Source organism: Gouania willdenowi, chromosome 11, assembly GCF_900634775.1.
Source record: "Gouania willdenowi chromosome 11, fGouWil2.1, whole genome shotgun sequence".
NCBI lineage: Eukaryota > Metazoa > Chordata > Actinopteri > Blenniiformes > Gobiesocidae > Gouania > Gouania willdenowi.
The window spans coordinates 31,281,881-31,306,992 of NC_041054.1; the positions used below are offsets into that span (position 1 = coordinate 31,281,881).

General features: G+C 41.0%; 1 protein-coding gene across 1 annotated transcript in view; it reads right to left on the reverse strand.

The window, feature by feature from the left end:
* Nucleotides 1-3,515: 3,515 nt before the first annotated feature.
* Nucleotides 3,516-25,112, reverse strand: part of abcf1 (ATP-binding cassette, sub-family F (GCN20), member 1) — a 38,570-nt gene continuing 16,973 nt past the window's right edge. The window contains exons 12-25 of the mRNA XM_028461202.1: nt 23,845-23,930; nt 23,636-23,775; nt 22,811-22,959; nt 22,632-22,715; nt 21,218-21,342; nt 21,011-21,123; nt 13,372-13,546; nt 10,185-10,259; nt 5,786-5,856; nt 5,679-5,711; nt 5,311-5,479; nt 5,003-5,067; nt 4,851-4,923; nt 3,516-3,712 (exon numbers count right to left, since the gene is read on the reverse strand). Of these exons, the coding sequence (XP_028317003.1) occupies nt 3,546-3,712; nt 4,851-4,923; nt 5,003-5,067; nt 5,311-5,479; nt 5,679-5,711; nt 5,786-5,856; nt 10,185-10,259; nt 13,372-13,546; nt 21,011-21,123; nt 21,218-21,342; nt 22,632-22,715; nt 22,811-22,959; nt 23,636-23,775; nt 23,845-23,930 (1,525 nt within the window). The 3' untranslated portion in view covers nt 3,516-3,545. The remainder of the gene's footprint in view (nt 3,713-4,850; nt 4,924-5,002; nt 5,068-5,310; nt 5,480-5,678; nt 5,712-5,785; nt 5,857-10,184; nt 10,260-13,371; nt 13,547-21,010; nt 21,124-21,217; nt 21,343-22,631; nt 22,716-22,810; nt 22,960-23,635; nt 23,776-23,844; nt 23,931-25,112) is intronic.

Consider the following 25,112-nt stretch of genomic DNA (forward strand, 5'->3'; position numbering starts at 1 on the left):
CCCCAAGATGACAACCATTTACGTCTAAAGGCAGCTCTCTACGCTGCCTTTAGACGTAACCGTGCTATGCTAAATGCTAAATGGAAGTTCACAGTGCATTAGTGAATTGATATCACGTGACCGCTGCTGCCACGCTCTCTAGCTGGTGGGCGAGATAACACTACAGGCAGGATGACAGCGCTAGAGATGATAAATAAACTTTCTTTTGAGGAAAAATGATAGCTTTTAAAAGATGAAGACCAACACCTGAGCTACCAGAGCTTCAGCAAAGGTAAGGTCAGAACATTGTTGGTATTTTCTACAGTGAATGGAACAAAAGGAAGAATTGACTTTGTGGATGCTCCTCACTGAGGCTGTTCTGAGTTGTTGTTGTTGTTGTTATTTTCTCCATGTTTCTGTGTTTCCAACACAAACAACAGATGTGCTGCCATGTCATGAGATATATCTTGATGGGAGAGTATGGAGGTTATATTAAAGATAGATAGATAGATAGATACTGTAGATAGATAGATAGATAGATAGTGGCGTGCACAGATAGACACAAGGTGGTTCTAAAGCACCTGCACTTTACCCTCTGGACCAAACAAGTGCCCTTTTCAAAGTTTTTTTTTATTTTTTTGTGGCCCGTGCTGACATGATCATCTGTAAGTGCTCGTTGATTAAAAGTGTGTGATAATAATGCCACGATTAATATTCCGCAGCAACAACAACAACAAGAAGGAGGAAGATGAAGATGAAAAGTCAGAGTCACGAGTCATGTTCACTGTTTAGGGCATTTTAAAGCTCAGATTTTAAAGTCTAATTTAAATAAAATATTTTAAAATCTGTTCATGTTATTTTAACTACACAAAGTGGTTTGGCTGTACTAAATTAGGCGTTAAGCTATTTTAACTAATTATATTATTTTGTACCAACAAGTTATTTCTATGTTACAAGACTTGCAGTAATCTTGTATTTACCTCAATAGGATACAGTATATTTAGCCTTAAAAATAGGTTATTACTAAAACTATTATTATTCTATTCTAGGCAGCTACAGCAGGGAAGCAGTAGATAATCTACCAGCAAAGAAGATGAGATAAAACAGAGTCCATAGCAGCACCAAGTCTATGTACAGTTACAGAATCAGAAGTTCTGTCTGATGACCAGAATGATGGAGAACAAGAAGGTCATGATGTAGCAGCTGTATGTGAAAGAGATGAAACAATTAAAAAATAGCAGTTATGTAATATCCAACAGCTTGTCATAGAGAAAGACATCCAGATAAATCATAGTGAGGTCATCAGAATCTATAAAGACGTGTCACTAAGGAGGATGCTGCTTTAGAGAATGATAACGCTCACTCTTCACTTCAAAATGACACATTTCTTTTGTTCTGACAGAGGAAAAATACTAATCTATTATTGTAGCTTGTAACGTACTTAAAACCTCTCCATGTGCGTTTATTCCAAAGAAATAAAACTAGAATGATTGACTGATCAGTGCTGTAGTGTGAAACTGGACCAGTTCAAAGGTCAAGTCATTTTATTAAGATATTGGCATAAATAAATATGAAAATACATTCAACATGTTCCTGTAATGTTGATTATTATTTTTTAAATCTCACACTGCTATAATAAGGCAGTCATCAGTTCTACATGCTGCATAAAGAGCCCTTATTTTTCACTGAGCCCCTGACCCCCAAAATGTCTGTGTACGCCACTGTTAGACAGATAGATGAGTTTGGCTCCTTGTTTAACGGTGGTGTTAGTTTAGAATCAGAGACTATAATTACTGTATGTATCCAGTACTTTTAGAATATCCCGAGGTCAGCATATCACAACTGTTATTGCGATATATTTGGACTCTATTACCTATGTTTTAAAAAGTAATTTATATGTGTTTTTTTTTTGTTGCAAATTTCTGCTACAGAAAAATTTTAAGGATTTTGGTAGTGAGTAGTTTATTTATAGAAGTTATTGCATCTTAATAACACTGGATGGCGCTGTTTAAACTTCATTGGACTAAAAAGATGGACAATACAGACATTTTGTCCACATCAAATGTTGTCAGACATAGTCTTTACATTTTAAAAGATTGCTTCAGAAACACATCTGAAAAATATATCATTGGATTGTAAACGAAGACTAAAGGAAGTTTGTATTAGCATAGATCTATTTTAATAGTTCAAACTGGATAGATTTTTTTTCAGTAACTAGTCAAACTAAGAGGCATCATTTTTTAAGGTGCTTTCATATCTCGTCTAAAACATTCTCCCAACCATTGTTATTGGACTACAAACTAAATGAATGGCTGACGAGTAACTGATTCATCACATTTTGTCATGAAAAACTAAAAAGTCACTCGTTTAAGTTTTCTGCCCTTTTCAAATCCATTTGTGGAATTTTCAGAAAATCTCTTCCTCCTGCTCCCACGCCTCTAGAGCAGGGACGTCAGCCTCATCTGCTTTTGGGCGAGAAAACAACCAATTACTAATTCCAACATTATTGAGACTTAGTTTTACTTCCAACGCCTGAGGATCTTCTTTTTAAAATGAAATAATTTGTGGAAACTTGCAGGGACCCCCACTGTAGCTGAAGGTGGTTGAACACAGACATGAACATTGAAGAACAGTCATGTGGAGACAGGACCATCTATAAGGGGGAATAAAGGAGAGATTTTTTTGGGGTCCATCCATAAAGTCAGTAAAATGATGGTCCATTGTTCTATGAATCTGTGATAACCACATTTATTTATTCATCTGAATAATATCCACTGTTATTATTATAGTCATCTTAAAGATGGAAATCCTGGTTTTAATCACTAATAAAATGGTTCAAAGTGACCAAAAATGGTGGAAAAGGAGATGAAATGGAATTTAAAAAACTACAGAAATTGGTTAAAAGTAGCAAATTAAAGTGGATAAAAACAAACAGAAAAAGGGTTCAAAGTGTTAATATTGGAACAATTATTTTCAACTGGCAAATAATGGGCATGACAAATGGTGAATGTGGGTAAATTGGAAAAAAAAAATCGTGAAATCTGGTGAAAAAAGTTTAAAAGTGACAATAATGGCTCAACATATGTGACATTAGGTGTAAAAGTGATAGAAATGGTTTATAAGTGATGAACATGTCTGGAAAGTGGAAAAAATGTGTAGAAAAGACATTAAAATGTGATGTAGAAGTGTCAGAAATGTAGCAAAAATACATTAAAAGGAGAAAAATATGGCAATAAAAAGTGAATAAAATAGGTTAAAATATGGTGAGTTTGGTGTAGTTGCAGAAAAACGGTAAAAATAAGCAAAAATGGGCTGAAATTGTTCAGAAAATATTTTTAAGTTTTTGAAGGCATCTGGTGACCCCAAGGTTGAGAAGCCCTGGTTTACACAACAATATCTATTTAACGTGTTCCAAACAAGGCTTGTAATAAATGCTCTTAATAGAATGCCTCAAAATGTATTTTTATTACAATATTAATAGCATCTTATTTCTTACATAGTGGAACATGTTGAGGAAACAGCAGGAAGGTTCAAACAAGTCTTTGTCTATTATTTATTGTGTTTGTTCAGGGGTTCACTTTGTTCACCATGGTCTCTCCCAGGGCCTCCAACACCTCCCTCTTGTACTCGTCAAAGTCTCCGTCGATCTGGTTGATGGAGGTGTCCTCCACCACCCACAGCTGGCACTGGGTCTCTGTGATGAGCCGAGCATCATGGCTCACAATGATCACAGCTGCACACAGACACAGAGACACACACACAGATACAGACACACACACACACGCACGCACACACAGAGACACACACACAAAAGAATAATTTACATATTTTTGTACTTGCTTTTGGATTTTCACATAAAATAATCAATAATTCTCATACGGTTCATTCTATGTCATTTTAACTAATGTTCAGGACATCCCACGCACTTCAGTTTAAAAAATTCAGAATTTTTTACCAATAGTTCAGTGATTATTCAATATTCACACTGTAAATGTTTAGTTTGATCTGATCAATACTTTATAGATATGGATAATATAGTGAGGGGGGTATGCATCCTTATTTATCTTCCATGTTCATCTTCCAATATGTCTGTAACTCCATCACATAGAAAGGTAAATATAATATAGTAATAAGTTCCACCCACTCTCTCAGAATATAGAAATAGATCTGCTATACATCCTATCTGGTGGACATGTCAGCTCCTCTAAATAGTCACAAAGTCAGTGTGTGTTTGGGTCTGGAACATGTTTGGGTCTTCAGTAAACTACTTAGCATATGTCTCAGCTCCCTGTAATGTGATCAGCTTAGAGCTATGAACATAGACTGTTCACATCACTAATGATTAGTCACAGATATGCATTGGTTCTAGACTTTATAGTATAAATGTTACTCTTTATTGGGATATAAAACTATTTTTGATTTTAAGTGACTCTTTAATAAATAAATAAAAACTATAAATTAAAAAATTCACTACTTAGCGTAAACAGGTTCTTTACAAACACAAATAAATGTAAATACATCAACATTTAGACACATTTAAAAAGGCTACAATAACTGCTGACTCATAGAACTCATGAGCTGATGTTTTATGGAATATATTTGTGCATGTGGATCACTATTAGTGTTACTGTATGTAATTCATTTATTTCCTCACTTGAAATAAAATTATTTTTAAAAAAGAACATTAAAAGCAAAAATAACTTCAATAGTGTTTTTACTGCTGAAAATATTGTGTTTCACAAATTGGGATAAATGAATAGTGACATTAGTTATTGTGTTAATATTTATTTCACACAACATACAGTAAATATAGAACCATGAGAAGTGATTGATCTCCTTAGTTTTACACTGTTAGAACACCATCATCTCACCTCCTTTGTATTCATTGATGGCCTCTGATAAGGCGTCGATTGACTCTATGTCCAGGTTGTTGGTGGGTTCGTCCTGTTGGTGGGACACAAACCCTGGTTGAAGATCATAGTGACACAAACACGAGAACAGGACAACAGTTACAGGTTCTCACCAGGATGAGAACGTCAGGTTGACGACATGACAGCTCAGCAAACACCACACGGGCCTTCTGACCTCCTGTAACACACGCACACGCACACACACACACACACACACACACACACACACACACACACACACACACACACACACACACACACACACACACACACACACACACACACACACACACACACACACACACAGTGATTTTCCATCAAATAAAAATGAAAACATATTGCTACTCTTGTGGAGGATGGTCATTGTATTATTCTTTTCTTTATTAAATATGTTTTTTAGCGTGGACTTTACAGGTCATACCAGAGAGTTTAGAGATCTGGATGGTGTGGGCGTGGCTTTCCAGGCCAAAGCGTCCTAAGCACTTCCTGGAGTCCTGGTAGGGCAGGTTGAAGTTCCTCATCAGGTACTCTGAGGCCGTCTCCTCCATGTTCAGCTGGTCAGCGTACTGCTGGTTGAAGAAACCCACTTTCTGTTTGGACACAACAAACCACACTGAAATAAAACTTCATTTTTAGAGGAACAGCATCAACAGAAGCTCAATGCTTTGATTGAGCGTCTATTGTTTCACTTTTATCCCCACATTGTTCAGTAAAAAATATATTCAAAAAAAATCTTACTTTAGAAAAAATAGAAATAAATGAATATTAATAAGAATAATAATTACTCACCAGACGATGATTCTTTCTCATCTCACCTTTGGTCTGAAACACAAACATGTCGTTAGATACTTCAACAAGTCCCATTGAATGCAGTGTTTATAAATCTAAAGTCGTACTGGAGTCAGTTTCCCGGTGAGCAGCAGCAGCAGCGTACTCTTTCCCACGCCGTTCGGACCAACAATGCAAACTACAAGAAACAATGAGAACACAGAGAGAGACATGATCACATATAATAATACCAATAACTGTATTCACAAAGCAAATACATATTTAAAAAACCATTCTCTGAATTGGGATTTGACTTCTTGCCTTGACAGTCTTGGTTTTCAGCAATAAATGAACTTTCCACCTCACACTAAAGGACGTACTCTGCTGCTCTGGTGTCTCATCATCTCTGACCACAAGCTTTTATCATTCAGTGTTAAACTGACACTATACAAAACCATCCCCACACGTACCATTTCTTTTTGGAATATCAAGGACAATAATCTGGATACTTTCACATTAGTATTAACAGTTGTCCCTGCAGAGACTCCGCCTCTGATGACCTGGTTATTCATTACAATGACAGTATTCATAAACCTCTCCATAACCTTGATCCTCCTAAAAGCTGATCTGTTAGTTACACCCACTCCTCACCCTGGTTCACTTCCACTCTCAGACAACTCAAAGCAAAAGGTGGTCAACTGAATAAACAAACTGGTCTCACTGTTCATAAGGAAATGTATGTATATATGTATCTCACTACAAGGACTCTATTCAGCAGCTAAATACTCCAGTTTAATTCATTCTCTGACAGGTGATTCTAAAGCCCTGTTCTCTGTACTCAGACACGTCACTCCGCCCCCTGATACTCTTCCCACACACGTACTCCACCATATTCTGCAATACACTCGTATCATTCAATAATCAATAATATCTATCAACAGCTCCTTCCTAACCCAGCTCTTTAAACCTCATCCTGTTTGATCTGAGTTCAGCCTGTGATACCATGTCACACACTATCCTCCTCCACAGACTTCTCTCTATTGCAGACATGCAAACACTAAAGGTGTGAAAAAGGTTTTTAGATATTAACACATAAATTAAGCAATGTTGTAGAGTACACTAAGAAAAAATACACTATTTTCATCAAGCAAAAAATATATATGTAGAATTGTGATGTTAAAGTGAAAGTAGTTATTGGTTTTGTTATTTAACACCAGTGCTGCTGAGCTACTGGTTTTATCATGTTTTTAACAGTTTCCATCATGTTTCTTGTTTCTAAACAAACCTCTGACGCTTTTTTTGTTGATCCATGAGATTTTTACAGTTTTTTCTTTGTTCTCAGCGTCACTTTCATCATAGGGTTCTTTTTTTTCTTACTACGAGTTTTATTTTGCTAAGTGCTTTGAAATGACTTTGTTGTATTCTGCTCTACATAAATAAAGTTGAATTGAAATGTAAAAACTGACAAACATTAACAGGACTTACACAGGGAATTATAAAAAAAAATTCTTCTAATTCCAATTCTATTTTTTTTTTAAATAGATTGTATCTATTTTTTTCAGAAAATATGAGTTTTGAACTCCTATGAGTAAACATAATGCATAATAAATAAAGAAAACCATCATTACACGTGGTTTTAAACTACACTTTTATTTTGACATATATTTCTGTTTAAATTCTAATTAAAAGGTAACTATAAATTGTACTGACATAGATTATTCTTTTTAATTATTTATAACCATGTTATAAAGATGTATGAGTGAGAACAGCATTAATGTCACCATATTTCCTCTCAGGGATCAATAGTTTACTGAATCTGATCAGATTTACAAAGTTTGATCACCTTAATTTTAAATAACCTCATTTAAATGATCCTGATGATATTAATCCAGATGATTAGACAAAAGTAAATAGACATCAGTTATTTCACCACTAGGGGTCAGAATATTAGAAAGTTATCAATAATCTACGATGTTTCAGACTCTAGAATCTCGTCCATAAAAACACAACTTGTTCCCACAGATCTTCTGTAGCTCTGATGAGATGTTGTTCATATTAAACACTGAGCAGGTGAAGCTGATGGAGGCTGCTAAGCCCCTCCCTCCCTGTTTGTAACTTCACCAGAAATGGGTGGAGCTTCACAGACATTAAGTTCAGTGGGAACTGCTCAGCTCTGTGTTTAGGAGTGTGATGCATAGTTTTTTTCAAGCAGTTTAGTCAGTGTTGCTGATTCTACATGTTTAGCTCTGGAGTGGGAGGGGTGAGGGGCGGGGGGATTAATGACCGGCCCCTTCATGATAACGGTGTTTCATTCACATTATGTCACCTTCAGTGAATTCAAATTTTAAAATGATCCCTTAACGTGATTGATATAGCGCCCTACATACCTAATAAGTCTGTGTTCTCCTGTTCAAGTGAAACCGCTCTAGTCCAATCATGTGACCTGTTCCATGCAGGTCCGTACGGAGCACCAGCGCTGAGGGCTACGCACTCACATATTAGTCTGCTGCAGAGTAATATGTAGAAAGTACATCCGTTTGTGTATGGTAGATATGTGTGGAACGGATCGAACCTCCAGCGTGCATAGAGCAGGAGAATCACCAGATCTACACAATTCACATAAATGACCTTGAGTTCATGTATCCTATTGGCATCACACACACCGTCCTCAACTGGTTTAAATCTTACCTTTCAGGCTGCATTCAGTATATTCAACTAAAATGGTTTACATCCCACCCTCTCCCAGTCACTACAGGTGTTCCCCAGGGCTCTGTCCTGGGCCCCTGTGTTTTATCATCTACTTAATTCCTCTCGGCCATATTTTTCCATCAGCACCACATCAATTTCCATTTTTATGTGGATGACATCCAGCTCTACATCTCCATCAAGCCTAACATCTCACCGCCTAATCACTCACTGCCTCACTGATATTAAATCATAGTTTACATTAGGGCTGGGCGATATATCGAATATACTCGATATATCGCAGCTTGTAGTCTGTGCGGTGTTGAAAATGACCATACCGTTAAACTCGGTCTTTTTTTTTTTTTTTTTTTTTTGATTTTTTTTTTTTGAAATGTCATCTTAATGACAACATGCACAAAAGGGCACTATTTGTTTTAAAATATTGTAGTGGCATTATGTACAAAAAGTGCACTTTAATTTTGTGTTTTGAAATGCCATGTGAGTTGCATCCTGCACTAATGTCTTGTTTTGAAATGTCTCTGTGACAATTTTTGCACAGAACGTGCACTTTCTGTTGACAATTTTATGTTTGAGCCACTCACTGTTTAATAAATACAGTTATGTCAACTTTGACTTAGTTGTGATATCCCCTTTTTTGCATGAAAGTTTAAAATTGGCATATATTAATGCAGTATGATCAAGAATGTTTTAATGTAGACATATAGAATCATCATACTGGTGTGATTTTGTGCATCAAAGTGTTAATTCAAGGGTAATGCAAAATATCGAGATATATATCGTGTATCGTGACATGGCCTAAAAATATCGCGGTATTTATAAAAGGCCATATCGCCCAGCCCTAGTTTACATCCAACTTTCTAAAATTTATAAAAATATATATAATGATAAAACAGAAGTTTTATTAATCGGTACAAAATCCACTGTAACCAAAGCTGACAGTTTCTCTATAACCAACTCCTCCATTTCTAACTCTCAACAGGTTAAGAGTCTGGGCGTCATATCATTCACTTCTCATATCAATAACACCACACGGTCTGCATATTTTCACCTCCGGTCACCTGTTGTCTAGATTACTGTAATTCCCTCCTGTTCGGTCTCCCCATCAAAACCCTTCATAAACTTCAACTGGTTTAGAACTCAGCAGCCAGGATCATCACCAGGACCCCCGTTACTCACCATATCACACCCGTCCTCCAGCAGCTCCACTGGTTACACATCACACACATTACAAAATACTTCTACTCACTTTTATGGCCATCCACAATCAGGCTCCCCCATACCTCTCCAACCTCATCCACATAGCCACGCCCCCTTACTCACTAAGACCATCATCTTCCTTGAGATGAGCTTTTCCTAAATGTAAACATCAAACTTGGACAATAAATGTTGGTAGAAAGATGAAAAATTTTGGTTTTTGACACTTAACGACCTTAACTTTTTGGCTCCAAAAAAGGTCAACTGCACATCCTTGATATTGTCTCTATGAGATGACATACGTGTCATTAGTGCTGCATTAATAGAATGGGAGGAGTTACAGGACAAAGACGTTGCGAAAGAAAAATAATAAGAACTCCAACTATTTTCAATTGCCAAACACAATAAAATAACAACAAAAGAGAAAAAATCATTGACACCAGTGAAGCTTTGAATAAGTCCAGAGGTGTGTGTGTGTGTGTGTGTGTGTGTGTGTGTGTGTGTGTGTGTGAACTCCTTTTTTTTTTTAATTCTTAAACAACCAATTGAGCTACGCAGGACTTCAGTGACCTGTTCTAATATCACGTTGGAGTTTTTCTGGTATTTTTTCTTGCTACTGTCACTCACTCCTGGATTCCATGTCGATACCAAAGTCCACGCCTCTGAAGAGCAGCTTGTGACCAACGTAGCCAAAGTCCACACCTGAGGAACATCAGAAATACCACTGGTTGGTCACCATGAGCATCTCATCATAAAATAATGCATTTAAAAAAAGATCTTGTGCATATTTCACCCTGTGAGGACTTCAATAGTAACTAGTTAGGGTTCTACAGTATTCTGAACATTCTGAAATAAAAAAGTATACCGGCCTCAAATATCGGCTTCCAAAATCAGATTTATATATCGGCCATCGGCTGAATTTTTTATTTATTTTTTTAAAAATCCCATATCGGTCAACCTCTAGTTTTTTTTATTATATTTAGTAAATAAACACAAATGTGTTTGATCACAACTGATCAACCAAAACAAACTGAATATTTATTAACAATCACATTGTTTCAACTATATATATATATATATATACACACATTTATATATATATTTACCAGATACATATGACACATTGGAGGCACAAAGCTGCTTGTGAATTATGAATTTGGTTTTAAACACTACTCCAGTGTTTATGTGATGACATCACTAGTGTCATTAGAACCTAAGATGGAGGCAAACGTGTCTGACATACCTGCCAAGTATCCCATTTTGGCCGGAGAACTCCCGTATTTTACCCCTCTTTCCCGCCATCTTCCCGTATTAGTATTTTCCCATAAATATCCCATATTTTAATGTAATAATTTAAAAATGCCTTATTAAACTGAACGCCGTCTCTAGCCTTGCGAGAACTAACACCTGAAATGGTCTGAGTGACAGTTCTCGCGAAATTAGTGCTGACAGCGGCAATAAACCCAGAAACAACTCAGAACAGAGATGATGAATGAAGACGTTCTGGTGATAAAAACAAAGAACTGGTGTAAATATGTTATAAAATATAACAGAGTTTATCTTCATAAAGACTGTGGTGGCAAAATTGATTAATTATGTATACTCCCATGATACAGCTTCTCTAAAGGAATGTCAGTTGGCCCCAGTTTAATCTCGAAGGCCAGAGCACGTCCAAACCCTCCTCAGACATCACATACACACACACACATCATATACACATTCACACACACACATACATCATATACACATCCACACACACACACACATCCACAACACACACACACACACACACACATCCACACACACTCACTCATCCACAACACACACACACACTCACTCATCCACAACACACACACACACACACACTCACTCATCCACAACACACACACACACACACTCACTCATCCACAACACACACATACACACACTCACTCATCCACAACACACACACACACACACACACACACACACACACACACACACACACACACACACACACACACACACACACACACACACACACACACACACACACACACACACACACACCCCCCCCCCTAACTTTCACTGACCCCCCCCCCCCCCCTGGTCTCTTCTTTGTTGTCTGTGGAAGGGGGAAGGTGAGACAGTGGGGTATAAATGTGTGTGAAAGAAACTTTTGGGTCCTTTTTCTTCTTCTCCTGCTGCTTCGCGTCTCTCCTTTGGCCAGAGGAGACCACTGCTTTGTCTATCCCGCTTTGTACTTTTTTATTTAGTTAGATTAAATCATTTTTTATTACTTCATCATCTCTCCTGTCTGGTCTTCATCATTTATCACCACAGAGTGTGTTTTCAAGTCAAAGACGAGGTAAATTTCACCGTAACAAGACCAGCAGGATGTGACACAGTTACACGTTCTGTTAGATTAATAACTGATATTATAACGTCTACCACAGCAGAAGGAACCACGTAAGTCACCATGAAAAATCATCCAATCACAAGCTCCACAAATATACACTGTTTATAAAGTGTTAAATAATGTAAAGTCTGTAATAAATGTGTCTAATAAGTCATTAGTGAATACCAGAGAACCATATGAGTGAGTATGAGAAATTATAATAAAATATATAATGAATAAAATGTTAATGTCTAACTTAAAGACAAACAATGTGAAATTAACAGTAAATATGTAACGTGTTGACTTGTATATAAACTGTAAGTATATTAAATAAACACATGTGATTCATATACACATTTATGTTTTTATTTAGGCTGTTTTATAATTTAGGAATTAGGGCTGGGCGATATATCGATATTCAAGATGTAGCGAGTTTTCTATTTTGGTGATATAGAAAACTATAATATTTCATATATATATATATATAATAGCTTATTATGTATCAAACACTAGTTTTATGAGTCGCTGCTTTTACTTCTCAGAACAACATGTAAAGCTCAGTTAGATGATTAATAAGTGTCACATATTGATCAGCTGTTTATTAATAAATGTCTCTCTGTAACATTTTACATCAGCAAATTTAACCCAGAATAGTTTTTCTGGTCAGACTTTATTTAATAAAATTATCTAGATTTATATCATATTTCACCATTTAGAGAAAATATATTGAGATGTGAGTTTTGGTTCATATCACCAGCCCTAGTAGGAATGTTCACAGCATTTTAATGTTAATAAAGGTCGACCTACCAGATTATAATCACATTATTGTATTTAGTAAGTGGTTGATAAGTGGATATTTTAGATTTATTGTACATCTATATTAAAATATAAGAGATACTGGAGCTTGGTTGGGGGGTGGGACGGCTGGTAGTGGCGCCAGAAAATGTCCCTTATTTTTAAATCCAAAACTTGACAAGTATGGTGTCTGTAGCAAAATGAATAAACATTCTAGCTCCTCTAGATTCTATTTTACACCCGGTTATGAGAAATAATGCGCACAGAAGGGAGGGGCTGCAGGAGGTTCATCACCTAAGGGTTAATAACATATGATGTCAAAAATGTCAACATAAGGACTTTAAAGATGACAAAGGTCAGATTTGACCATTTGCACTTTAGCTTAGCTGTTAGCATAACAAAGTAAGGTCAGACCACAACTGATCAACATGAACAAAGACATTCTCCAACCAATTATTTTAAACATTATATTTTAATTCAAACTAATTTCTTTGGTAGTTTGTGGAGTTTTAAGTAGAATAATAGGAATAATGATGGCTTGAATATATTTTAGGAATATTGACATTATATTCCAGGAGTTTTAAAGTGTGAACTTTAACTGGACATTATTTAGCGTGTGTTTAGGCGTGTCCAGGCTCTTACTGTACAGTCCCAGGATGGGCGGGGACAGAGGAGGAGGGTTGGGGAAGGTGAACTTCACGGTGTACTCCTTGGGTCTCTTCAGCAGCTCTGGAGCTTCCAGACTCTCCTCCTCCTGACCTCCTTTCTTCTTTCCTTTCTGCTGCTTCCTGGTCAAAGCCTCTTTGGTCTGTTTCTCCTGAAGGAAACACATCATCATCAACCTGAGAACATCGCTGTATTAGTGTGTGTTACTGTTTACCTGGTTTTTCCAGCATTTTGAGTTCTGTATTAGTGCGTGTTTACCTATTCTATTTCATCCCTGCTGACCGCTGGAGGCGGTGCTTTAAGCACTGAATATTCCATTTCGCACGTGCGCATCGCGAGTATGTATACCAACAATGTCACCCGTGACCCCTGGATGACCCGGAGGAAGTTTATATCTTCAGGTGTCACTCCAGAGCACTTTCCCCCTTTTTTCTTTTTGCGCAGAGTTTGCTGGAAGATTGTGCATACAGCTGCCATTGCTAGTAGCTCCGCAACCGTGGAAGGTTGGAGCAGTGAGCATTCGCCCTCCAGGAGCGTGGGTCTGTTTACATTAACTTCATCGGCTATCCTCATAGTGGGTTATTTTCTGAAGTCGAGCAGCTGTCTGCTGAATTGGCCCAGATGAGATCCCTTCAGGCAGATAGCCAGCCGGTTATTCCCCTGGTGACTGATGCGACACTTACTCACCAAATGCCAGCGCTTCTGCCCAAGGGGGATGCACTCTCTTTGGCAGCTCCGCCTAGCCATTTCTGTGATTATGGGGAGGATTTGGATGTTGAATCCCAGATGTCTAAGCAGGGCTCCTACTCCTCAGATCAGAGTTCAGGGGCCGAGGTGGAAGTCAACTCCATGCACGCTATCATGCACTTGCCATGCAGCTGCACACTAACCCTAACCCAAGCTTGTCGTCAGGTTTGGCTGGCCCAGTCCAACTTAACGGAGGCAGCCAGAAGAATGCTGCGCAGCCTCCCGGTGGAACCGGGAGAGATATTTGGTTCTGCAGCCCAGGAAGTGCTGGAACAAATCATCCAGGCGGGGCAGACCAGGCAGCAGCTTGCCGGAAGCCTCTTGCTGACTCCGGCCGGCAGGCTTAGGGGTCCCCCGGCTGCTTTTTGCACCCACATGCATCCGACAACCCACTCCATTAGTCGTCGTGATGCCCAGCGTCCTGCACAGAGACCAGCCCGGGACTTTCATGGCTCTGCTAGCCTGCCCCCCAGACAATTTCAAGTTCCAGAGCCTGTCTGCCCTCCCACAAGGGCCTGGAGGGGCCAGGGGGGCTGAGATCGAGTACTTGGGGCCGACGATCAGGTATTTTTTGCATCAGCAGCTCCAACAGTGGGCTAATCATGCTTCAGACCCATGGGTGGTTGCCACCCTAACTCTCGGCTACAAACTTCAATTCCGCCGCCAGCCCGCCACATCCGGCTGGGTCAAAACGACATCCATCAGCGACCCGGCAAAGGCTCTCGCATTTGACCAGGAGTTATCTGCTCTCCTGGCTAAAGGCGCCATCAAGCCTGTGGACCTTGGTCAGGTCACAGAGGGTTCTACTCAACATATTTTCTGGTGGTGAAAAAAACTGGTGGATCCCATCCAATCCTAGACCTCAGAGGGTGCTGCCCTTCGGTCTCTCTCTCTTTCTCCCCAAGATATACTATAATAAATGCAAGAGCGGCAGTATGAGAACAGATGAAAACTGCTTTCAGACTGGTGTACAAGGCGGGATGAGAACCCAGTGCACTGCCCTGTGCCAAATATTCTGGACTTCCTCCAGTCCCTTCTGGACAAAGGGCTTTCTCATTCAACGCTAAAAGTCTGTCACAGCAATATCTTTCTTACATATGAGGTCGACAATGGCACGATTGGTAGCCACAAGCTGGTGTCTCTTTCCTTGAAAGGGGCTTGGAGGTTGCATCCTCCGACAGTCATGAGGTCCCCAGCATGGGATCTTCCCCTGGTGCTGGAAGCATGACACCTTTCACCATTTGAGCCCTTAGCACAAGCAGCGCTGAAGTGGGTTACCCTTAAGACTGCGTTCCTTCTGGCCATTTCCTCCGCAAAGCAAGTCAGTGAGCTGCACGCCCTGTCAATCAACGACACGTCTGAGGTGGAATTCAGACGGCTCAGGAGTCACTCTGTAGCCAAACAAAGCTTTTCTCCCTAAGGTGCTGTCCCGTGCTCACCTCAACCAGCTGGTACGGTTCAACCCTTCTGCCATAGAGCCAGAGGTCCAGCCTGACCTGTTGTGCACATCCTGAGAGCCAACATTGCTGCTACTGTAGGCTTTCGGGGGTCTGATCAGCTCTTTCTCTGTTATGGTGGTCGAACAGGGGTGGTGCTGTCTCCAGACAGCGACTGTCCCACAGGATTGTGGATGTGATTGCCCATGCATATCGGGCAAGTAACCATCTCCTCCCATCTGGTGTGTGGTGCCACTCTACCTGGAGTGTTGCTATGTCATGGGCTGCCCTGAGGGGAGTGCCCATGGAGGACATCTGTTCCGCGACCTCATGGGCATTGCCGGGCACTTTCTCCAGATTCTACAGGGTGAATGTGGCTACACCCCATCCATTGGCTGTGTTCCTTCGGCCAGAGTCCTCTGACCCTACACACTGAAGGGTGGTAAGTAGGATTCTTCGTGACTTTTCTGGTATAAGTCATTCAGTGCTTAAAGCAACAACACATCATCAGCAGGGTAAAACTAACCTGTCTCACGATGTTCTAAACCCAGATTGTTGGAGTGTCCAACAAGCGTTGGATTGTTCACTCACTAATAGGGAACGTGAGCTGGGTTTAGACCGTCGTGAGATTGGTTAGTTTTACCCTACTGATGATGTGTGGTTGCAATAGTAATCCTGTCAGCAGGGATGAAATAGAACTTAGAGTTACGAAAGTAACTATGATTCTATGAATCCCGAGTGATCGCCAGAGCTCTTTGTCACTCAGAATCCTTGTGTGCTCACGGGAAGATTCTGTAGGGAAGTGACCCCTGAAAATATAAACTTCCTCCGGGTCATCCAGGGGTCACGGGTGACATTGTTGGTATACATACTCGCACTGCGCATGCGCAAAGGTGAATATTCAAGGCAATGCAAATTTATTTGTATTGCGCATTTCATACAAAAGGCAACTCAATGTGCTTTACATGATAAAACATTCAATTGTTTAAAATCAATAAGAACATTTAAAATATCAGTAAAATCAATTAAAATCATCAGTAAAATCAATTAAAATCATCAACAAACACATTACATCAACAACATGACCAAAAATCTCTCTCTCAATCATACGCAGTAGAGAAACAAAGTGCTTAAAGCACCGCCTCTGGCAATCATGGGATTCATAGAACCATAGTTAAATTCGTAGCTGATCGGTTTATCCAGCATTTTAAGTTCTGTCATTGTATTTGGTTTTCCTGGTTTATCCACCGCTTTACGTTAGAACCGTACCTGGAATTATTGTTTTATTTGTAAAGAAGCTATAGTAGTGAGCTGCCATTTTCCTTCCCTTTTTCTAGTGATTTTGTGTTCAGGTTTATATAGGAGTTTGTTAGTAATTTTAGCCTTGGTTCACCCTGAGGTCTATGCTTCTGTTTTTGTGGTTAATTGTTCTTTAATGTACAGTTATTGGCAATAAATGACCTTTGTATTATACAAATACGTGTTTTTTAAAAAAATATATGTTATGTTCTTAGACCCTAGACCAGAGGCTTAACAGGGTCAAAAAGGGATAAACATTAAAAAATCAGTTGATTTTTAATTGTTTTTAAATGTTGATACTAAAACCATCCATCCATCCATCCATCTTCTCCCGCTTAGCCGTTTCCGGGTCGCGGGGGCAGCATCCTCAGTAGGGAGGCCCAGACTTCCCTCTCCCCGGCCACTTCCTCCAGCTCTTCCGGGGGGACCCCGAGACGTTCCCAGGCCAGCCGAGAGACATAGTCTCTCCAGCGTGTCCTGGGTCTTCCCCGGGGCCTCCTTCCGGAGGGACGTGCCCTGAACGCCTCACTAGGGAGGCGTTCAGGGGGCATCCTAATTAGATGCCCGAGCCACCTCATCTGGCTCTTCTCGATGCGGAGGAGCAGCGACTTTACGTTGAGCCCCTCCCGAATGACTGAGCTTCTCACCCTATCTCTAAGGGAGAGCCCAGCCACCCTACGGAGGAAACTCATTTCGGCCGCTTGTACCCGTGATCTTGTTCTTTCGGTCATGACCCAAAGTTCATGACCATAGGTGAGGGTTGGAACGTAGACCAACCTGTAAATCGAGAGCTTCGCTTTTTGGCTCAGCTCCCTTTTTACAATGACGGACTGGTGCAGACTCCGCATCACTGCAGACGCCGCACCAATCCGCCTGTCGATCTCTCACTCCATCCTTCCCTCACTCGTGAACAAGACCCCGAGGTACTTGAACTCCTCCACCTGGGGCAGAACCTCATCTCCAACCCGGAGAAGGCACTCCACCTTTTTCCGGTCGAGAACCATGGACTTGGATTTGGAGGTGCTGATTCTCATTCCGGCCGCTTCACACTCGGCTGCGAACCGATCCAGTGAGAGTTGAAGGTCACGGTATGTTGGAGCCAACAGGACCACATCATCTGCAAAAAGCAGTGATGCAATACTTAGGCCCCCGAACCGGACCCCTCAACGCCCTGACTGCGCCTAGAAATTCTGTCCATAAAAGTTATGAACAGAATCGGTGACAAAGGGCAGCCCTGGCGGAGTCCAACCCTCACCGGAAACGATTTCGACTTACTGCCGGCAATGCGGACCAGACTCTGACTCGGTCATACAGGGAACGAACAGCTCCTATCAGGAGGTTCGATACCCCATACTCCTCCGGGAGGGAGGACCCCCCACAGGAATCCCCGAGGGACACGGTCAAAAGCCTTTTCCAGGTCCACAAAACACATGTGGACAAATCAAGAATCTCTTCGAAGCCGTCCGGACGTCGTTCTCCATGGCCTCACCAAACTCCTCCCATGTCCGGGCTTTTGCCTCGGTGACCGCCGTGGCTGCACTCCGCTTGGCCCGTCGGTACCTGTCTGCTGCCTCCGGAGTCCCACAGGCCAAAAAAGGCCCGGTGGGACTCCTTCTTCAGCTTGATGGCATCACTCACCCCCGGTGTCCACCGACGGGTTCGGGTATTGCCGCCACGACAGGCACCGACTACCTTGCGGCCACAGCACCGATCAGCCGCCTCAGCAACAGAGGCACGGAACATGGCCCACTCGGACTCAATGTCCCCCGCCTCCTCCGAGACATGGTTGAAGTTTTCCCGGAGGTGGGAGTTGAAGCTCCTTCTGACGGGAGACTCTGCCAGGCGTTCCCAGCAGACCCTCACTATACGTTTGGGTCTGCCAGGTCTAACCGGCATCCTCACCCGCCATCGGAGCCAACTCACCACCAGGTGGTGATCAGTTGACAGCTCTGCCCCTCTCTTTACCCGAGTGTCCAAGACATGCGGCCGCAAGTCTGATGACACGACTACGAAGTCGATCACCGAACTGCGGCCTAGGGTGTCCTGGTGCCAAGTGCACATATGGACACCCTTATGCTTGAACATGGTGTTTGTTATGGACAATCTGTGACGAGCACAGAAGTCCAACAACAAAACACCACTCAGGTTCCGATCAGGGGGGCCGTTCCTCCCAATCACGCCCCTCCAGGTCTCACTGTCGCTGCCAACGTGAGCGTTGAAGTCCCCCAGCAGAACGAGGGAATCCCCAGAAGGAGCACTCTCCAGTACTCCCTCTAAGGAATCCAAGAAGGGTGGATAGTCCGAGCTGCTGTTTGGCCCATAGGCACAAACAACAGTCATAATCCGTCCCCCCACCCGAAGGCGGAGGGAGGCTACCCTCTCGTCTACCGGGGTAAACTCCAACGTACAGGCACTAAGTCGGGAGGCAAGAAGTATAGCCACCCCGGCCCGGCGCCTCTCACCATTGGCGACTCCAGAGTAGAAGAGAGTCCAACCCCTGTCGAGAAGGCTGGTTCCAGAGCCCTTGTTATGTGTCGAGGTGAGACCGACTATATCTAGTCCGAACTTCTCCACCTCGCACACAAGCTCAGGCTCCTTCCCCGCCAGAGAGGTGACATTCCACGTCCCTAACACTAGCTTCTGTAGCCGGGGATCAGATCGCCAAGGCCCCCGCCCTGGACGACTGCCCGATCCACATTGCATCGGCCTCATATGATCCCTCCTGCGGGTGGTGGGCCTACGGGAGGGCGGGCCTACGTCGTCCTTTCGGGCTCTGCCCGACCGGGGCCCGTGGGCAAAGCCCCGGCCACCAGGCGCTCGCACTCGAGCCCCAACCCCCGGGCCTGGCTCCAAGGTGGGCCCCGGTAGCGCCAATCCGGGCGACGTGAACTGCCTTTGTTGTTTAATGTACATATATGGCTATTGAACCGCTCTTAGTCGGACCCGTCACCTGGGACCTGTTTGCCTTGGGAGACCCTACCAGGGCCATTAAGCCCCCGACAACATAGCTCCCAGGATCATTCGGGTACTCAAACCCCTCCACCACGTTAAGGTGGCGGTTCATGGAGGAGATACTCAAACCAAAAGTTCTTTATCTTCCTCTTGTAATTAGTTTTTCTGGATGATAAACAGTGCAATGACATGACGTTCCGCTCAGTCGTTGACCGTCAAAATGGCGGAGCCTCCATGCATTGACACTAATGACACATTAACATGTCAGACTGCCCTCTAGTGGTGACATAGAAAATATAAAATCAATATATCAAAAATATTACTTTACAACAAACATGTTTGATGTTCTCTGTCACCAAGTACTTGTGTGAAAGTGGATTTTCAGCTTTGACAAATATGAAAACTAAATATAGAACAAGGCTTTTCATAACAATTCAAAATCTCTCACATTCATCCAAACATTCCAGAGTTCTGTTCATCCTCTCATTACAGTTGTAGTCAGTTATATTTCACAGTTTCAGGCTGATCAATATGTTGTATTACTGATATACTGTATGTTCAATCAACTAATGTTTGGTAAATGTATTTTTTTACAAACGAGAGAGAGATTGTTTCTTACTGAAAATACCAGTAGGATAATTAATTCAATAAATCAAGTTATAACTCTGAATAAGATGTTTTATTATGCATTTACAGATTATCATTTTTATTACATATTATTCCTCAACAGGAGGTAAAATTAACAGACAAAGGTCACTGTAGGGCTACATTATACTGTATAGGACATATTATTGTGTTTTTAAGTGTTCAGCAGTAGAGGAACCTGGGTTCAGGTTAAATAACTGGAGCAGGTTTGGAACCACTGATCTACAGGACTCCACATCCCACAATGCAATGCACCAAACTTTTCCAACTATGTCAAAAAGAGAATGTTTCCAATGGAGATCAGAACTAACTTTAGAACAGGAATTTCAACCTTTGACATCTTTTACTGTATGTAGTGATCAATGAGGCCTACACTGAGTCTTTATCATCTCCATTAGGTTCTTAACTACAGAAAGTGTCTCTTCCTCATGGCTAACTGCTCCCAGAGGGAGACTGAACACATACAAGCTTTGAACCAATGCTTTTGTAACTCTACGATCCTGTACAGGCCCTTTGGATGAAATGAAGGCTCTCACCGCCTGTTTGGTGGACTTTCCTCTAGCTTTCAGGTCTTTCAGCTCCTTCTCCTGCTTGTCGTACTGTTTCTGCATTTCCTTCTGTTTCTGAACGTACATCTTCTTGAAGGTCACTTGAAAATGTAAGAACATGAGTTTCAGTCCAAATGTTTTATACATCTTATATAACCATAACTAAGAATGATTAGTAAACCAAAGTCTACTCACAGTAGTTCCCTCTGTAATAGTGCAGCTTCTGATTGTTTAAGTGGATGATGTCTGTGCACACTTCATCAAGGAAACTTTGGTCATGGGAAACAATGAGTAGAGTCTTCTTCCAGCCTTGGAGGTAGCTGCACACACACACACACACACACTAATCTATAGAACATACTCTAAAATAGATGTGATATCACATCACAAGAGTTCAAAATTAGAGATAAATAATCAGCTTTTTTTCACATCCGATATCGGATGATGAAGGCACTGAAATTTGAGAGAGAAAAGTCCAGCTTAACTAGGTTGGTTGGGAGACATGACAAATAATGGTTTTGTGCAAATACGAGTTAAACATCCATCCAAACATTAACAGCTTCTTTAACTTGGTAAATAAAGAATACACAATCTGACTCACAATACCACTGGTTCAGTCAGTGTAATTAAAAATGTAAAATTAAATAAAAATTAAATAATAAAGGAGATGAAATTGAGAAAAAAAAATAGCTTAGCTAGCTTGGTTAAAAGACGTTAAAAATGAACAGAAATCAGCTCTTTAAAATGGTTTAGTGCAATTTAATATGTAAAATTGAATTTAAAAAAAGCATTGCTGGTGTGTGATCCTTTTCCAGCCAGTGTTAAACTTAAGAGTGACATGGTGGGAAATGCCAGTGCTCCATATACTGTATCTGTTGTGAAACTCAGAGCTTTGACATCTTTTATCTTCTCTAATATGTGTTTGCACACTTTACCATGAAAGCTGTCTGTCTCGGACTAATATTTTCTGCTCACCATCGCGTAACGTGTCTAATGAGCAGATGAATCCCTCGTCCCCAACATCAGAAGTTATTGATCCATAACAATGAAGGTTAGTTTTCTCTCAGTAATGTTTGTTTCCTGCCAATATTAGGTGGAAATCTTTCGCGTCTTTCCTTCGTCTACTTCAAAGATAGCTGCTTCAAACTGCCTTCTTTTTGTTCCTCTGGTTCAATAAACTCAGCATACTCCCTGGAATTCATACTAGAAAAGACGCAGCAGCATTATTTGGAAGCTCGGAAGGAAATGGGAAGCCCGGATGGATGAATGGCGTTACCACAGAATGAAAACTCTGTACATGTTTGGTTAAGTTGGTTGTGTTGTAATGAAGTTTTTCCAACACCCCTCGGAACATTTACAGCAAGTAGTCGTCGGGTTAGTGGACTGAGGTAGTTTAAAAATCACATTTCATTGCTCCATAGGGAAAGTGGGCTCCACTCGGTGTGTAACTGCCACATGACATCACTGATGCCGAACATAGATTTTGACTAAATAGATCAGCTCTATTTTTAGGATTCCAGATAAAGAATTACCTTCAAATTGGTAGCGATACGGATACCAAATATGAAAACGGTGCATCATTAATAAACATTACAGGTTCAGATCGTACTTGTTGAGCCAGATGACAGCATTCAGGTCCAGGTGGTTGGTGGGTTCATCCAGCATCAGCAGAGTGGGCTCCATGAACAGAGCTCTGTGATTTTTAGAAATAAAACAGAGGTGCATTAGAGCCTCTAACACTGACTAGAGCCAGTCCTACTGGATCAATGTGTCAGGTGTGATGCGTACCTGGCCAGGGAAACTCTCATCCTCCATCCTCCAGAGAACCTCTTGGTGGGTCTGTTCTGCATCTCTGGGGTAAACGACAGCCCAGCCAGGATCCTCCTGGCTTTGGCCTCAGCCGCTGCTGCTCCGATGGCCTCCAGCTCTTCATACACCTAAGAAATAAACACCAGGCATGACACCACTGAGTTTACTGATGTACAGTCAGAAATAAAAGTAGTAAAAAACTCACAGAAAAACTAAATAGATCAGTGTGTTCATAGGAGCTTAGGTTGTTATTATTTTCCTTTTAAAATTGAGTAAGAGATCACTCTACCGTATAAGTCAATCTGTGGATTAATCACCCAGTAAAAATGTGAAATGTTTCTAAACTGTGTGAAAAAGTAAAAGCAATGGACTTCTAACATCTCTTCTATCTGTTAACATTTTTTTTTTTTAAATGGCGTTACACGCATTATCTAATTAATGCTGATCATAATTTATTAATTAAGGTTTATTAATCAATAACCTTTTTTTATTTGTTATAATTATTATTAATTATTACTGTTATTCATTATTTATATTAATAAATTAATAATAATATATTTTTATTTTGTACAATTAAATATTCTTCATGATTATTAATACATGAATTATTCATTTTAATTAATAACAGTGTAGGAAGCAGTGTGTTTATCTCTCACACAATTAATTCCATTACATCACAAACACAAACTAAAGAGCAACAGCCAGAATATTTCCTGTGGAGGAATATAATTCCATCTAATCCAGCACCATCATTGTTCATATTTAAATGAGCTAATAAATTAATCTAAAATGCTCCTCACTCACCTTGTGCAACCTCTCAGTAACACTGTCTTCTCCTTTCTCCAGCAGAGCTTGGAGGCTTTTTTCTTCCTCCAGAAGCTTCAGACGACGAGTGTCTGCCTTCAACACGGCCTGCACCGCTGGAGTGTCATCAGCTATCACCTCTGCTCATGGAAAGAGTCAGAGAGTCAGATAAATAGTCAGAGAAAGAGTCAGTGATGAGGAGGACCTACCCTGTTCACACAGCAACACATCAATGTTAGGAGGAATATTGAGTCCTCTGCAGGCGATGTGCTTCAGTAGTGTGGTCTTTCCTTTGCTAATGGATCAAAGAACAAAACTCTGTTACACAGAGCTTTACTCATATCTAGAGGTACTGGGCATTAAATTAGAATATCATGAAAAAGATTATTTATTTCAGTATTTCCATTCAAAAAGTGAAACTTGTATATCATATCCATTCATTACACACAGTCTGATATAATTCAAATGTTTATTTTAATATTGATGATTATAACTGACAACTAATGAAAATCCCAAATTTAGTATTTCAGAAAATTAGAATATTACTTAAGACTGATACAAAAAACAGATTTGTAGAAATTTTGGCCAACTGAAAAGTATGAAGATGAAAAGTATGATCATGTACTCAATACTTGGTTGAGGCTCCTTTTGCCTGAATTACTGCAGCAATGGGCGTAACATGGAGTGGATCAGTCTGTCACTGCTCAGGTGTTATGAGAGCCCAGGTTGTTCTGATAGTGACCTTCAGCTCTTCTGCATTGTTGGGTCTAGTGTCTCACATCTTCCTCTTCACAATATCTCATAGATGTTCTATGTGGTTAAGGTCAGGTGAGTTTACTGACCAATACCATGGTCCTTAAACCAGGTACTGGTAGCTTTAGCACTGTGCGCAGGTGTTAGGTCCTGTTGGAAAATGAAATGTGCATCTCCATAAAGTTGGTCAGCAGCAGGAAGCATGAAGTGCTCTAAAACTTCCTGGTAGACGGCTACGTTGACCTTGGACCTAAGGAACCACAGTGGACCAACACCAGCACATGACATGGCACCCCAAACCATCACTGACTGTGGAAACTTTACACTCCACCTCAAGCAACGTGGATTCTGTTCCTCTCCTCTCTTCCTCCAGACTCTGGGACCTTGATCTCCAAAGAACATGCTAAATGTACTTCGATGAGAGAACATCACTTTGGACCACACAGCAGCAGTCCAGTCCTTTTTGTCTTTAGTCCAGACGAGACGCTTCTGACGCTGTCTCTGGTTCAAGAGTGGTTTGACACCAGGAATGCTACAGCTGAAACCATGTCTTACATACGTCTGTACGTGGTGGTTCTTGAAGCTCTGACTCCAGCTACAGTCACTCTTTGTGAATCTCCTCCACATGTTTGAATGGGTTTAGTTTCACAATCCTCTCCAGGGGGCGTGGTTATCACTATTGCTTGTAGACTTTTTTCTACCACATCTTTTCCTTCCCATCACC